General features: G+C 47.1%; 1 protein-coding gene across 4 annotated transcripts in view; it reads right to left on the minus strand.

Moving 5' to 3' along the window:
• rab11fip3 (RAB11 family interacting protein 3 (class II)) overlaps window positions 1–17,884 on the minus strand; it is a 55,867-nt gene that overhangs the window by 11,408 nt on the left and 26,575 nt on the right. For 2 of the 4 annotated variants that reach the window (XM_035404713.1, XM_035404715.1), the window contains exons 3-5: window positions 15,771–15,859; window positions 10,223–10,395; window positions 1,900–2,085 (exon numbers count right to left, since the gene is read on the minus strand). In XM_035404713.1, coding sequence (XP_035260604.1) covers window positions 1,900–2,085; window positions 10,223–10,395; window positions 15,771–15,859 — 448 coding nt within the window. Of the gene's footprint in view, window positions 1–1,899; window positions 2,086–10,222; window positions 10,396–11,401; window positions 11,587–15,770; window positions 15,860–17,884 lie in introns of those variants that run through there. The other 2 variants (XM_035404714.1, XM_035404716.1) reach the window with 2 other exon arrangements.

The raw sequence follows: 17,884 nt of genomic DNA on the forward strand, positions 1-17,884 counted from the left end.
AAGGGGATGAGAATGTTCCAGAACGTCACGACAGCTGAGCCAGTGACGGGGTCAAAGTTCGATACAATTTCAGTCTCAGTGATGGCCACAGCTATGGTCGCGACGATGAGAAATCGTCCGTCACTCGAGTACAAAGCAAAAGTCGCTGCGACTGACCACCAAACGTGATAATTGCTGGTTGCAAGGACTATAACATCGCCAAACTGTAAACTGCCCTTAGCAGTGTTTCTGCTAAGAGAGCTGAGGCCTTCATCCTGCCTGGGAGCACACTGGAGCCTCACCCTAACCCCTCACCCTGGGGGGGAGATGGAGCGGCGCCTGGTTCTCCCGCAGAGCGGGCGGGTGATCAGCGGGCGAGGCTCCGCTCCTTGGTGCCCCGTACTCCCCTTGGCCGCGCACACTAATCTCCTCACAACGCCCTGCGCGGGCGGGCCTTTAAGGGCGTCATTAAAAACGCATTTGCTCCCCCCTGACGAGTGCGTTCCGGCCGGGCGGAGCAGGGAGGCCTCTGCTTTTTTTTAGCTAAATTTGCATCAATAAAAACGCCCGACGGCTCCGTACCGACACGATGCTCTCGAGGGCTAAACTGATACCGGCCGAATCGACGCGGGCTGCCATTCTTCTCCATTAGCGGCCAGCTAATGCTGCGAAATTACTTATTCTGGCAGAAGCTGTTAGCCGGACAGTTATCGGCTAAGGACCTCCTGGCAAAACAGATGCGGTGAGCGCTCAATAACATTTTAGAGCTCTAATAGGAATTACACATTAGCCCAGATTACAGAACGCGGATAACAAACACGGACAGTGCATGCAGGGAGAGTGGGGGTAAGAAAAGGGAAAATAAACACAGAGGCCAGTGTGGAGAGGAGCAGGGGTGTCAGAGTTCAGGGCTGGAGAGGAGAGAAGAGGGTGAAGTCAGAGTGTATTGTGCACCGTGTTGACAGACACTTAACAGACCTTACTGCAGCTCTAATCTGAGCAGGAGCCCCTGTGAACAAGAGCTTTTCCTTCACCTGCGTTACGGACTGTCGCTCAGTACCCGAGATGTGCTCCTGCATGAGACCGACGGCACTACAATCTCATCTGCGGTCACATTATTTACAGGGTCTTCCTGTGAACCTTGCTACCACATTTAACGCTGTAACCTTTCAGTCAGAGTGAACAGCAGCCGGAGTGGGTGCTTCTCTGGTGGTCAGATCCGTATCAGAGACACTGCAGCCTTTGGCTTCCACACAATCAGTGACTCATTAGTGCAAGGGCAGCAGTGTTTTGGGGGGGGGGGGGGCAGAGCCAAGGTGCAGTGGCAGAAGTCCAGATGCTCCGAACCACATGAATGCACGGGGAAATTCATGCTCGCCATTACACAATCCCCACACAGGAAAGCCCAATTGGGGTATGTCCTGCCGCAGGTGAGGAACCAGATTTAGTCCTCTGCCTGTGGCTCGGGAAGGCACACCTGCTTTAATGTGATATCCCCTCCTCGTTCATTTCTGTACTAGTCATGCTTCATTAATGGCCATAGATTTACTTTGATCATTTATTCTTCTATCAACCTTTGGGCTATGCCACATACAGATAGTGTTATGTGGCCTCTTTGTGATCTGAACTGTATCAAATTCCTATTTCTATTTTAGATGTGCTGAATTCTTATAAACAGAAATAATCTGTACAAGGTCAACACTAGTTTTAACAACAAAAAAAAACCTGAACAAGCCTATGGTCTTCTCAGGCCTCCTTACTTAGTATTATGTATAACAATATTATGTTTAACTGTCATTTTGTCATTTTCTGTGGAGACTATTTGAGTAAAAAAAAAGGACCTTTTTTATCATTAAAAGGCGGAGAATCATTCTGCTTGACGTGCTGGTGACAGAGCGGAGTGGGCGTGGCACTCGGTACCTGGGAGAGAGCAGCAGGGAGGAGCAGTGCAGCTGGCCGGCGGGGCTGCCCTCCCCCAGCGGGGCCCCGGGGCTCTCCAGGAGCAGGTCCAAGTCGTGGCTCTCCCCGAAGTCCTCAAAGTGCTCCTCCTCCCCTCCGATCACCGTCACCAGGGAGTGACTGTTGAGCTCGGAGCCCAGAGACAGCCTGCGAGAGAGACGGGCGTGAGAACAGAGGAGAGAGAGAGAGCGGGGCAGCACGCCGCATCATAGCTGCTAATGTCGCTGAAGCGCTTAAACAGGGCACCCTGGTCTCCTCCGGCGTCTTGCAGCGTCCGCCTCATTTCCGTTTGACATTTCGGTACAGCAGATAAAACCGAACGCGTGTGATGCCGAGTGCACACATCGCTTCAACCCCTCCGCCTCTGAAAGACTTCGGTGTTACACTGTATAACCTTGTTCAAGTAAAACGGACGGAGTGTAGCACAGTGGGTAAGGAACTGGGCTTGTAACCGAAAGGTCGCAGGTTCGATTCCCGGGTAAGGACACTGCCGTTGTACCCTTGAGCAAGGTACTTAACCGGAATTGCTTCAGTATATATCCAGCTGTATAAATGGATACAATGTAAATGCTATGTAAAAGTTGTGTAAGTCGCTCTGGATAAGAGCGTCTGCTAAATGCCTGTAATGTAATGTAATGTAAAACCCCACTTACACCAAGATGTATGACTGCAATGGAGCTACCGCATCCCAGGATTAATGTCCTCCCAGCCTGGTGGAGAATGACTTACTCAAACGCACTGCTATGAAGTGCAGCTGGATCAAACAGTAAATGGCCAGGTGGTCAAGGAAAAGTGGGCATGTGGTCAGAGGGAGAGGAGAGCAGGCGGGTAAAGCCGGGTGATATACTGCGAGGATAATTGCTGAATGCAATAACGATCATCTCCACCGTGTGGTGTATTGTCCTTCTTTTCTTCTTTTTTCTTCTTAAATTATACTTGATGCGGTAGTAAACATCCAAACTTCAGAGGCCGCGTGAAATGCTTCCTGGCAAAAAATGTCATCACTGTTATCTGTTGGGTGTTGATAAGCTTCCATGTGATAGACCTAAACACAACACATGATCACACGGAAGCTGTACGACCTTGCTGCTGATTGGCTGTCTTATCAACGCCTAACAGTGTTGACGTGGAATCTACTTCACGCGGCCTCTGCAGTTTGGATGTTTACTACAGTATCAGGTATAATTAAAGAGAAAAAGACAACAAAAAAAGGCAGTACACCACATGGCAGCGATGATCCTTACAGCGTTCAATAATTATCATTTTATCACTGCGGTATATCGTCCAGCCCTACAGGCGGGAATAGTTATCTTTACTGTGCTGTAGGTCACCCTGCCTGGGGCACTTGATTTCAGTACGCTTAATGTTCCCATTAGTTTTACTGCTCTCGGTTCCATTACCCTAATAGTGTACTTCACTGCTCCAGATGCTCCGAACCCACACAATCCTCCAGAGGACCACAGTCGAGATATAAACGGCCGGCCGGGCGGGTTATTTGGAAGAAGAACAACGAAACAATATGTGCATACTTGTTAACTGCACTGGCTGTCGTGCATCAGTTCAAGTAATATCCATGTAATTCTGGGTTTTCACTCTTGCTTTGCATAAAATTGTCCCTGTAAAGGCCTGCGTTGGCCTGCGTTAACCTGTGTTGACACACAGAAGACTATAAAAAAGGAGACACACTGAGGCATTTTGGGAATATCCACCTGCAGCAGCAGGCACTGGCAGGAGGGCCTAAATCCGACACACCTGACAGCTGAGGACCAGTTAATGACTAAAACACCAGCATGTTGGTGGAGAACGATGAACGTCTCTACATGCTGTGCCAGGTGGGAGCCTTATACAGAACATTACATACTTAACACTAACAACATGCGCAAGAATCAAAATCCTGAGAGCAAACGGTTTGTACCTCTGGAAACAGCCCTTCAGTATGGGCAGGAGGACTCTTCCATGCTTTCCATCTACTCTCAATGGCCTGGTATGGCCACAAATGGGAACTCGCAAATGATGCGCATGCCCTTGACCACCAGCCAAAGGGGGACCACCGCTGTTACCGGAGAACCGGAGAGGTCGTTCATCTTCACTAAACCATCATAATTTTCTAGTCGCGGCACAGACTGCCACGGGTCAATGTTCGCAGTGTCAATTTGGACTGTATCCTGCATACTGATGTGAATTCTGAACAGGGCTCCTACCGTTCTCAAACACTGCTCGGGAGGTACCGCAGTATTTATCTTCACTGCTAAGCCCATGAAAACCTCTGAGCCGTGTAGGGTTATACAGCAGGGCCTGGAGAGATCCATCCCAAACCCTTACACAACCTGCAGCTGAACTTACATAAAGGACGGATTTGGCTCTCTCTGAATTAATAAGGTACCACTCCCAACTCTGGACCCAGATAAGCAATTATAAAAACAAGTGGAGCAGAACCATAAAGGGGAACACCTACAATGGGTGACCGGTCTTAATCACAGGACACTTCCGTTGAGTACAAAGGTTGTATACAATTACATTTTTAAAATTAAAATGTCATCTGAAAACTGCAGATTCTCTTCTTGGTGGTTGTTTACCAAATAATGTGGACTTACTCAGCAAGTTAAAAAAAAAAAATCAGTTGCAAAACAAATGGCACGTTAACAGATAAAAGCAGGCGGATGGTACGGGTTGACTCATAAACCCTGGAAAGTGACAATGTAAGCAGTGATTCACATCACAGCTGACGGCTGTACTCGGTACAATCTGGAGAAGTTTCGCAATCGTTTGTCTCACATGGCAACCCGCCATTTCGCCTAAATCCTACAGGCTCCCTAGCAACAACAAAGCCTGTTCTTTACCAGTTATTAAGACTTAATACAGACCCTTAACCTCCCCTGAGCTGGGTTTTCGCTCTGAGAACAGCCCGTTACTTGAGAACATCAGACTTGTTTATCAGCTGTGATGAAAGCTGATGGACTGTCAGACTTGTTAAACGGCAGCCATTTTACATAATGAATAAGCAGTGTGTGCAGTGCTTCAGCACCCACAGTGCCAGCGCCCACAGGCCCGTGTCAGAGGCAAAGCCGCCGCACGTTTCCCATGAGCCTCAGCATCAAGACCATGATGACGACGACCCTAGCCCGTAGCGAACTGCAGGGGAAGCCTCTATGCCCGCACTTACCCACGACCCAGCCCTGCACAGGTACTGGGGTCCATGCCACGCAGCGCGGGCAAGGGGAGGTCACGCATGCTTCAGCCTGCCAACGCTTCGCACGTCAGCTACGAAGGAACCGGGCGGCTCTCCACAGAGTACGGGCCCCGGGCTCTTCCTCCACACGCGACGCAACGCCAGCGGCAAAACAAACAGCCGTCTTTGGCCGTGCCTTTAGCCGTACCTTCCAGTCGGAGGCTCGGTGAGACGCCGGCTGCGATTGGCCGAGGGTTAATCAGATTTACCGTTAAGCGGAACTGCCCTATCCTGCGAGGGGTCCAGGCATTGGCTGTGGAAGGAGGAGGAGGAGGAGGAGGAGGAGGAGGAGGGGTAATCCTGTTTAACCCTCTTAAGTTCATGCTGTTTCCAGCAGTTTTTTGCTCTCCTTGTTTTACGAGAAATTCTATGATATAACAGCACAGTAAGTGCAAGATTTTCTCCAGCTCAGCCCCACATGACTGCTTCATCACATAAAGCATGTTTTACTGCACACATGTTTGTGTAGTAAAATTGTACATTTAGCTGTAATGTTACTCTATGCTTAACAGCAATTTACAGCAATCACAGAAAAATCTAATCAATTGGTTCTACCAAAGAAAGCACATTTCCCACTCATCCCTTTGATGTAAAACTGCACAAAATAGATGAACAGACAACAACAGAAACTAAACTACATAATTGTTTAAACTCAGGTGACCGAATGGTGAACAGGCCAGTTTTTCTTTATGCCAAGTTTCTTATGCCAAGTCATTCAGCGTTGCCACAGGACAATGGAAGTTTTTCCTACTTACAGACAGGTATCCTAATTTAATAATAGTAAAAAAAAAAAAAAAAAGACCTGGCAACCTATCACTGAAAGTCTGTTTACCTTAAACTTAACCTCATATTTCTGGTTCATAGGAACAGCTGTGAACTTAAGAAGGTTAACTTCTAATGACACCCATACACACACACACACTGCAGTCAACTATTCGTCCAGTGCTAGAAGGTTCTGTTGCAATAGCAGGTAATGTTTACAGAATCTAATACACACCTACTGCGGCCCCTCTACACTGTGAGTGGTAGAGGTTACACAACGGAGCATGACTGGAAAAGTGCTGATCGGATACATAATTAGCATCGCTCTTCAGTCACTTTATCACAGGGTCACCTGATGCACCACCGCTACAGCTTTCAATAAACATAAATCTAACCTGAAACTGGACATCACATGATAAAAACAAAAAGATTGGACTGTCTGTCAGCCTGTCTGATCACCTTGATAGAAACCATCAGCCTGTTGGCTAGTCAACCAAAAGCACAACACATAATAAACTCTTGTCCCAAACACCATTACTTTGGAGAGGCAGATTGCTCTTCAAAATGTGTTCCTGCTGGACACATTACTGCCTGGGTAGCGCTAAACAATTGGTATTCAGAACAGCTGCAGCTTCTGGAACATTAAGGATAATAATCCCAAGGAGAATGCAAAGACTAAAGACTCCGACAGGAAATCATGAGATGAATCTAAACATGAACACATCCACAGACTAAAGGGTTATGGGCAGGATCACGGTGTAAGTCAACTGTCCACGAATCGCTGAGACAAACGAAGGCGACAGGCTCAGACTCACCACTCTCTCTCACTTTTTCCCATTCACCTGGCCAGTTCGTATCAGCAGGGCTCGTCCGCCCTTCTCACTGGACGGCACATCTCAGTCTGCAGGGCAGCCCAGCTCTCACTCTGCCGGAGAGGCTCGTAAAGGACCGCTCCGCTCCGAGTGGCCCCATGAGGCTCGAGTCTCGTGTCAGCGGGTCATTTATTTTTTGTAAATCACAGGGCCGCGGACATAAGTCAGAGAGAGCGAGATACGAGTCAGACCCTTCCGTCTGCATCCTGTTTAGACCCAGAGCCGGAGATAGCGGGACGACCTTCCAAAATTTTTGCTAAGTGCTGAAAATTCGACATACAAAACCGCCAGCTTCCTCCTACGGACAGAGGAAAGGGGCAGAAGCGTACGGGTGCTGAGCTGTAACTGGTACCTTACAAAAAAAAGAGAGAAAAGAGCCAGCTATGCACTTCCTGCCATTCAAGGCCTTCTGTGGCCGACAGGAAACAAAAACACACGTCCGTCAGCCGGCGCTGCTCTGTCCCGGGAGCCGCGGGTCGGCCTGTCAGCAGATAAGCCCTCTCTGCTGCCTTCCTCTCCCATCGCTCGACCCCGCGCCGCACGCAAAACACAGCGCTGCACAGCTCAGCCCAGCACAGTCCTGCCTTATACAGCTCTGCACAACACAGCCTTGCACCGCCAAGCACAGTCCAGCACAGCTCTGCACAACACAGCCCTGCACAGCCCAGCACAGTCCTGCACAGCCTTATACAGCCCTGCACAGCCCAGCACAGCACAGCTCTGCACAACACAGCATAGCCATGCACAGCCCAATACAGTCCTGCACAGCCTTATACAGCCCTGCACAGCCCAGCACAGCACAGCTCTGCACAACACAGCCCTGCACAACCCAGCACAGCCATGCACAGCCCAATACAGTCCTGCACAGCCTTATACAGCCCTGCACAGCCCAGCACAGCACAGCTCTGCACAACACAGCCCTGCACAACCCAGCATAGCCATGCACAGCCCAATACAGTCCTGCACAGCCTTATACAGCTCTGCACAGCCCAGCACAGCACAGCTCTGCACAACACAGCCCTGCACAACCCAGCATAGCCATGCACAGCCCAGTACAGCCATGCACAGCCTTATACAGCCCTGCACAGCCCAGCACAGCACAGCTCTGCACAACACAGCCCTGCACAACCCAGCATAGCCATGCACAGCCCAATACAGTCCTGCACAGCCTTATACAGCTCTGCACAGCCCAGCACAGCACAGCTCTGCACAACACAGCCCTGCACAACCCAGCATAGCCATGCTCAGCCCAGTACAGCCCTGCACAGCCCAGCACAGCACAGCACAGCACTGCACAACACAGCCCTGCACAACCCAGCATAGCCATGCACAGCCCAGTACAGCCCTGCACAGTACTGCCATGAAGCGAGAGGAGTGAACTCCCCACTGCACTCTGAGCCCGCTTATACAACAAACATTTCGCAGGCACTGAAGGTTAAACATGTATAGGAGAGCACTAGTTATGCGTTTATAGTGCAATACATGTTGCTAGCTGGGTAGCTTACACATTGACTCAAGGAGTGTTTGGTAAATACAGGATTGTTTTCTAAGATGTTAAGAGGTTAGTCTGAGGCTGCTATCGAACAGGTGGTGTCCATCTATCCATTTAACCTAACAATTAGAGTAATTAGAAAACAGGGTTTTCCTGCATGGAGAATTCTAAGGCGGTCATCTCGATCAAAAATGTCGACATGAAACAACATTAAAAACACAAGCGCTGCGCTGTGCGTTTCTGCCATTTGTAACTGCAGCGGCGGCAGTACTCTGATGTGGCGCTGTATCGTAATCAGCACCATGCACCAGGAAAGGTGCTACTGAAGGAGAACGCAAAGCTACAGCAGCTGTATCCACACGGTGCGTAATCACACGCAGCTTCAGACAGCTAAATCTTGTTTTGTTTAGCACCCGAGCACGTCCGATATTTTCATAAAAGTTTCCTAAATTACATCCTATTAGTTTAATGCTTCCAAATTGCAGATATGGCCCGGAGGATAACTTTTTTTTATTTAAAAAAATTTTTTTTAAGAAAGAGTTTATGAGGAGAAGCAAAAGAAAAGGCAGTACAGTCATCATCTGATCATTAATGGCTGGTGATAAAAGTTGCACATTAACAAGATGTGGTAAATCTGATCATGTGATCACTATTAAAGTACCGCCTCATTTTTAGCCAGGAGCTCCCATTTGAGTCCTACAGATCATTCGAAAACAGTCATCAAAGGGTCTGAATGCACACAGCAACTACACGTCACAATCAGTACATTAAAATGCCTTTTTTTTGCTGCTTTATCAAAGAACTGAATAAACGCAAACATGCTAGCAAAGTACCGGCACTGAACCCTACAGTACATTGAAACAGGAAAACGTGACTTGCAGGAATTAATTCAGTAATCATAAAAAGCTGTACTGACAACTCCAAGAGCAAACACTGAACGCACAACTCCGTACCAACAGCTAAACTGTAATGAGCTGAATGGGGAGGGGGAAATCCAAACACAGGGTCTTGTATGCGTAAAAGCTTCAGCAAACAAACCTGCAAACACAGCACCGATCGATGCTAAATTGTACTCTGACTGTGCTGGAAATTTCTAGACTTTTATAAAGATCTGGCTCAAGGCCTCTAATTTTTACATAGTATCTGGACTTCTGTTAGAGGAGATTTCGGTGGCAGCGCAAGACAAAAAAAACCACTCACAATATACTGAATTAAGCAAATGCATACGCACGCTGACAAATGATTTAAAAGAGTTATCTACCCTTTTATTCATAACACATGAGTCTGCTGCCTACTAAAAGTCTGCATAAATGAGTTGTTGATTTTAAGTGATCAAGTGATTTCATTTTTGATCCTGTTCTGTTGTGATGTGAAGCACTATAACAAATGCGCACAGCTGAACTATTTGCATGTCCACGAAAACTTCTTCGGCTACTCATAGTGCCAAGTCCTTCACACTGTCAAGTCTCTCCAGATGGCAGTTTGTTAACATGAACCGTATCATTACATAAACACAGGCCAGCGCAAACACAGATAGAACACACATCCCAGCACCCGTGGAAATTAAGACCTTGACCGTACTACTGGCCCTTTCCTAAAAATAACAAAAAGAAAGGTGACCAAAGGTGGCTGGGGTTCGAAAGTATTTCACAGGAATAGTGGAGTCAGCCTATCCCAGGGAGCAGCGCTAAGAAAACAAGCTGAATAAGTCATAACGGACTGGCCCACAGTGCCCCGGCAGCGTCGCGCAGTGCAAAGTCAACCGCTTTGACGACGTGTGAAGTAAAACATTCACAGGGTCTCCGCTGCAGCTGGTTCTCATGGAAACCAGAGGCCCGAAAGAAGGAGAGTGGCCCTGTAGCCCGGGCAGGCCCTGAGGGGCCGGGGGGGGCTCTGCGGGGTATGGGGGGGGCGGGGCCCTGCGCTCACCTGCTGCCCGTCTCCTCGGGGTCGTGCAGCGCGGCGTCGATGGCGCTGTCCGTCTCCACCTCCTCGTGCAGCTCGGGGTGCACCAGCGCGCCCGAGTCCTCGTCCGTGAAGGTCTCGCATTCGCTGTAGGTGCTCTCCGAGCCCAGGTAGGCGCTGTCCGTCACCTCGTTCTGCTGCAGGAGGAACGCCCACAACATTACCAGTCGTTTCAGGCACATCACGTCATATTTCAGCCATAGGTTCCATGTATCTGCGTGTATGTGTGTGTATTACACACGCATCCAGATAATAAAAGTAGACATACAGTGTACATATAGTATACTGTGTACGTGACTATGATTATGTTACGTAAATACATAGGCTACAATATTTTGTTAATGCGAAAAAGGACGTCATATTTTGCCAAAAGGGAAATGGGTTTATCTATGAATTGTTCCAAAGGAACTGATAAAAACATTTAATGAGACGGCTGTAATGATTAACAAGTTCTGTAACAAGTAATAAACTTGCTTTAATAATGACTTTAATAAAAGCAATAAGCAAGGGAGCATACACCTTTGTTGTTTACACCTTTATAAACCTCTTCCAAGGCAAAAAACAAAGCTAAAATATCCGGCTTCGTAGGTTCTGTTCAGAGTTAATGCACACACCACTGCACCACACAATGTCTTTGAAAATGTGCCTGGTTTATGTACAGTCAAAACTGTTGATAGATAACGCAGTCTTTTAAACTCCCTCAATGATAATGCCAATGTGAAACATATGAGTGATAGGGCAATGGATAGACACGCAGCTTGGTACAGATGGCGAGTGAGAACATACTCCGAGTGACTCATACGCTGAAGCAGGCACTCAGAACAGCAGCTATCGTCATCATATATCAACCACCAAACCCATCTCAAAGCACACAATGAAAACGAATCAAATCACTCAGCCTAGCAGGGCTGAAAGCTCGCAACAGAACCCCCGTCAACAATTGAAAACACACATCTCTGAACTCATCCATACGCACATTTAACAGTCCGTTTGAGAAACTTCTGCCTAGAAGCACTGAAACACAGAGATGAGCAGCGAGATTCTGCCGGTGTGTCAATGCGCAACGGTTAGCTTAGCTTAGCTTAGCTTTCCTCAGGTGTGTGGTCCAGGCGGCCGACCCGTCGCTGGAGCCGCAGACCCTACCTGCTGGTGCGGAGGCTGCGGGGGTGCGGAGCCCTGAGGGCTGGCCGCCGTGCCCAGAGCCATACTATCCTCCAGGGGTCAAGGACAGGAAGGAAAGCCTATCATGGGGCTCCCTTCCCTTCTGAGCGGAGAGAGCGAGAGCGAGACGGAGCTTCGTCCCGCACTGGGCTCTGACAGGGGAAAGTCCGTAGGGCAGGAGGCGTACAGCGCTCCTGTGGAGAGCGGCGGCGTCGTCACAGAGGGGCGGGGCCATAGTCGGGACCCGCCCCTTTCTTACTCTGAGGTACAAACCAGGGCACCTTGGAACCTGAGGCTGCATGCTGAGATCCACTCAAGATCAGACACTAGACATGCTTTGACAGCTCCCATGGTCAATACTTGTCCATATGAATCACTCAAATGCATATCAGAACAAAAGTATATGCCAAGCATACACTCTCTATAAATCTATAAAAAAACACAATTCCTAAAACAACTCTTTGCAGAAAATTAAACCGATACCAACTTAAACGTATACATTCACCAATATGTTTCACAGAACCTAAACAAGCCACATTTCAAAGCAATGCAGCCCGTTTTTCTGTGCTCAATAAATTACCTTGACCCTGGCAGAACTTCCCTCTTCATTCTGCTTCCACCAGCAAGAAGCAGGTCCTGCTTCATCCGCGTACATTTAACACCGGTATCCCGCTTGTAAATATTCTGAGGGATTAATCCACAAGGCACAAGCACTGAACTAAGCCAAAACCAGAAGATATAAGAGTATTTATTAACTGGAGTTTGATTCAGGAGTGTCCAGCAGAGCAGGAAGTCATTAAGCAGTCATAATGCCACCATGGCATTCTATTACACTCATCCTGACTGTGAAATGATGCGACTGCTCCCACACCAATGGCAGAGAACAAGGAAGAGAGTCGGCTTAGCAGAGGCATGTCCAGTGCCCTGTGGAGAGAGGGCTGCTGATAAACCTCTGTTCAGACTGACTACACTGCTTCCTGGGCTCAGGCTAAATCCTCACAAGCTCTTCGGGTTGAGATGAAGACCGAGGAAAAAGCTAAACTAATACGGCAGGACACGCAGTCCACAGAGCTGCAAACAGCATATAAACTCGCGCATTCGTCCAGATGAGCTGACTTCTGTTTTCCAGCCAGAGACGCAACAACTGCGGTGTTGTGACTGGAAGGGGCTGGGTTACCGTGACAGCGAAAAGGGCAGCCTACGGTCGGGGGTTTACTGCAGCCCAGAACAGGAGGGTGGGGTTCTCAGCAGGTCCTCCACCCAGCTACCTCACCCAACTTGTTTTGAAAGCAAACAAAGCCAGACAACAGGCGCATTGAGGCCCAGAGCGAGGCGCAGTCATGACCCAAGCGTGATCAGACGCAGGTGTGGCATCCGGGTAGAGGCGCCCACTTCCCCCAAACACCTAAACTGATGTTATTGAATGTCACTGAAAAGTCCTTATTAGGACTTTTTATTGGCTCTACACACCACAATGCAGTCTTTTCAGAACCCCAGTCTTCACAGATAGCAATATGAAAAAGTAAGGAGAACTAAGTGAGTCTTTATAACCCTATGTGCACATTTACATCATTAATAGCAAAACCAAGTTCTGCTTGTAATAAATGAATGTTTCCCATTCAGTAATTTCTATGGCCCACTTTGTTCTTTAATGCAATGGTCACCTGCCAGGCCAGATAAGTAATTTCACAAGTCGTTTTCAACATTACACAATGGCTGCCTTGTATTTCAAATGTGCTTCCACATAAAAAACTGAAACGAAACCTTCAATGACGTCAAATTTAACTTCTAACACAGTAATATGCATGTAACCAATAAATTACCTTATTTTAAGCGCATATTTTTTATAAAGGAAATTTTTTGTCACCAGTGTCAACATTATGGTTGAGAAACCAGAGAGGCATATTTCAGGGATTCTTTAATGCTCTGGACTGTGAACGCTAATTTCTAGTACATCTTTTCTTGAGAATTGTAAGCAAGTGTACTGCAAGTAAAAATCCACAGAAAAGCGAGGTTAGAGCTGACACAACATGCTTCATAGTAAATTACTGTACTGTCACCACATCAGATTTGGAAACAATTTTGGGGTTGTGTCATGCTGCCCAGTGATGCTGCAGAATAGTGCATTTTCATTTTCATTTTCACATCTTCATGGGAAAGATATATATAGTAAGGTGCACATAAAAGATTTCAGTGCACTAAACAAAGTCACCAGCTGTTACCTGGCTATTTTCTACTACTACTATTGTTTGTAGTGGTAGCTCTTTGCAGATAGATTCAATAAACCCCCAGGGCTCTTGCCAAGGCCCAATAAATTCCTGATCTTCTGATACTGTCCAGTATAGTGAGGTGGGAAAATATGACAAAATATAACACTAATATATGACAATATGACAACCACTACAGTATACAACCCTGTTGCTTAAAGCTGGAGCAAGAAATTAATTAGATTAAAACACGTCTAATTGGCATCCCTGCATGACACAATGAAGTCCTGCTGATTACACTTAAATTCAGCTATCATTCTAAAAAAGGGTACCAAATACATTTACAAAAGCATTTTTTAAAGAAAAATTCAAATTGTTGAAGTATAGTTGTTAATTGAAAAGGGCTGATAAATAAATACTATTAAAATGATAAATGTATATTTTAAGCAACATTTCATTCGAAAGTAGTGCTGTTCAGGGATTAAAAAAACATAATTGTTTACCTTATTGACAACAAAACTGTAATAAGTCCATATATTAACTGCATATATTTATTATTAAACAATACATTTTGACTCTCTGTTATTATGTTTAGAAATAACAGCATTGTTAATAAGAGATAAATAATATAGTGAGTAATACTGTGTGATTTAACAACTTGTTTAAGGGCCAGATCTTATTGAAATGGTACATAATATGTTGCCAATGACAAATATATAACCATTTTGCTAAACACACCTCGACATTTACAATTTGTAAGGTTCAATTTACCAGTGCACCCCACTTAGCTGTTCACCGCAAGTGCAAAAACCCCACTCGAATTAGACCTAGGTCCTGAAAACTATAACTGCTTTTTACCTTTCAGGTGATGAATAAATACACTTTAAATCTTAACATCGCAACCAATATCCTACTTTTGCAGAAAGAGCCGAGTAACAGCAAGGACTCAAACGATTTAAATCACTCATTTTACCACTCGGGATTCATTTCATGTAAGCAATACAGCTACTCTTTTAGCGAAATCCTATTGCTTGCAATCCACTTGATTTTATTTTAGGCATTAAATGGACTATGAATATAGATTAGCCTACCGCGAGCACAAATAGTAAGTAAGTGAGCAAGTAAATAAGCAAATACATAAATAAATAATTTTTCATAAGCCTATAGTGACGCACATTAAGTTACATATGTACAGAGGGGGAAAATGTATTTATTATTAATTCATTCATTGTTTGGTGGAACACTCCAAGTAGCATTTTTTAAGAAACCTTAATTGAAGCTTATTGCCATATATGACCTCACCAGAAGGGGGTACTATAGCTACACAAGCCAATCAGCTGCTCCGTAACACAGCAGACGTAACAAATGACACACAGCAGTCTCATGAGCGGCAGGTCGTATTACAGTGGTCAGAACTAACTCTTGCACACACATAAACCAGGAAGACTTAAACCCAAATAAATTCCACAGAAATTGAAACTAAATATACATGTCCGCGCACTAGGCAGGCCAGGAATTCCAGATATGCTGACGAAGGCTAAAACCGGTAATGGCACGCGTATGTAAAGTACATCTCGACTTCAACAATTCAATATTTGTAAAAGAAATTCAGCCAGATGTCAGGCTATTCACCGCCAGACCTTTCTGTTTAGCCTGTCGAACGGTCGCAGAATCATAATTACAGCCCAGCTAGCCGCAGAGAGAGCAGCTCTGAGTGCACGCGGAGTTCAGCTGGCAGACACAGATCAGCCGGAGGCACAAAAACACAAAGGTCGGGTTTAATTTCCTCTGGGCGGTGCCAGCCGCGGTGGCCGGGCAGCGTCGCGCGCGGCGACGTTCCGCGCGGGCGCGAAGAAACGCGCGGCCGTCTCCGTGAGTGTCACGGGAGGCGTCGCCCGCGATGACGTTCCGCGTTAGCGCGAGGAAAAACAACCCCGCTGTGATATTTTGCTCGAGTGCGTAAAGGGTAAAGTATATGCTGCGAGTCCGAGATGATGACACGATAGATGCGTTTAATGCGAGAACCAGGAAGCAAACTGCCCGTGATGACACTTCGCGTGAGCGCGAGTTAGCGTGTAATCTGCGACGCCGCTCCGCAGGCGAGCGTCCGGCGGCAAGCGCTCGGCCGTACGCGGCGCACTCACCTCGAAGGTGGCGTAGTCGTCGTACTCCCCGGGGACCCCCGCTTCCTCCCCGAGGTCAAAGCCCACATCGCACAGCCGAGGGTCAGGGCCTGCGGGCGGGGAACCAGACACAGGGCAATGAAACAAACACAACTCCAAACAACAACGGCTCCAACTGCAAAAAACAAAACAAAACAATGAACGGACAGATGGACAGTGTTACTGAACAGATATCAGGCACATCGGCAATTCTGTTAGGCCACTCACAGACTCACACGACAAGATGAGGCCCATCTGTCATTGCTTCAAAAGTACCATTTCTCAGCCTAGTCAGTCTTTACGGTTTTTATTTGGAGAAATCAGAATGTGACAGGAGCTTGATTAGTGGGTGACTTGACAGCAGGGGTATGAAAATTTCATGTCAACTGACAAGAGAATCTATCAGAATCATTTTTTCATTAAAATTGTCATTAAATCAGTCCGTCATCATCCTTCGTGATGAAGGAATCAACATATAAAAAGTGCCACTTGAACCCAGTACTTCACCTTTTGCATTACATTTAAACCTGCCTGTCTCCATATTCATCCTGAATATTAAATAAACTGTTTAGAAAAGCAGACGGCTTTAACAGCACTTGACTTCTCCTCAAGTGCATAACTGAGGATGATCTAAGCAGGCTTTGTGTGGAGCTGTGTGGTGAAGTGCTTCCCTCATCCCAATCAGCCTGGATGAGGCAACAGGGAACACTTCAGAACCACAGGTGAGTACACCTCTGACAGCTAAAACACAGATACATTCTGCTGATGACAAGCCCGGAAAAAAGTGGAGCAGGTAACATAGCCAATAAGGTTCTATGATCTTGGTAAAGTCTATGCCCCCACCACTCTCTGCACTGCACATTATTTGGTGAGACCAACGTGGAGGGGTCCGTTTAATGTGAATTTGCATATGAGGACAGCCAATTTCACAGCAGACGTCCATCAGCGTTAATTCGTGAGAAACTTCGTCTTGGCAGATATGCACATGCTCAGTTTCTGATATGTTCCAAGCCAGACAAAAAAAAGTGTAGCGTTTCAAAGCTCCTGTCACCCATCCATCTCCTCTGAGTCATGGGATTATGAGTTCCCGCTGGCTGATGCCATCAACTGATCAGAGAAGCTTTACCCCAAAGTCTCTAAGGCCCACACACAGGTCAGTGCACACTGCCAGGGGGAGCTTTGCAGTTTAGTTCTACGCCGGGAGAGGTCATTCTGATGCTGTGCCTCGTGTCAGAACATTGCATAATAATTACAGTACCTGGCGGTATTACAGGGGCGCTAGTAAGGCTACGCTGGCGTCTGTCTGCGGCTCTCCCATGAATCATCCCGTCTTCCTGATGAGCCTGAAACCCGAGCCGGATCAATAAGGGCAGGCTGGAGATGCACCGAGGACCCCGAAGAGACCGAGCAGCCAATCACAGCGGCACTCAGCTCACCCGATCTAGTAAACACAGCCTTCAACCGCCCGGCCTCACAGGCATTACTCTACGGTGAGTGCAGTTTGATTTACCGCACACGCTCAATCCCGCCTTTCCTCTGCTCGCGTAGTGCAACTCAGAGGACAACACTGTGAAACATTAATAACCTGATACCAGTGACGACGTGAGGAAATCCTTCTCGATGCGTCTGCTGATGGGAAAAACTGCATCTGCAAGCGTTTCTCCGAAGCCCGTTGGCACGCCCAGTGCAGGGTTACGGGTTTCTGCACGGACAGAATTCCGCACTGTAGTTACTGCCTCGATCCTGCCTGCCACAACAGCCTCAAGGACCAGCTTCTATTCATTGTTTCTTTCTTCCTAGAACATACCGCAGCCGGAGTGGCTTACCGGAATGCCACAGCCACCACTGGGGGTGAGGAATTTCAAATGTCCACAAGGCGCCTTTTATTCAGGAAATTCTAAACCTGGACCCTTCAGCAACAGCTAGCTAATCAGACCCACAAGCCCCTCCAAAAAAGGCAGAAAGAAAAAGAGGAGTAAAAGGGCCTTTCTGTATGTTTCGGAAAGGTAGACCAAACCGCAATTTGACTCGACAGGAACAAAAACTTGCACGGTATTGGGGTAGATGTCCATACCATCTACGCTCCATGCTCGAAG

Source organism: Anguilla anguilla, chromosome 2 (assembly GCF_013347855.1).
Source record: "Anguilla anguilla isolate fAngAng1 chromosome 2, fAngAng1.pri, whole genome shotgun sequence".
Classification (NCBI taxonomy): Eukaryota; Metazoa; Chordata; class Actinopteri; order Anguilliformes; family Anguillidae; genus Anguilla; species Anguilla anguilla.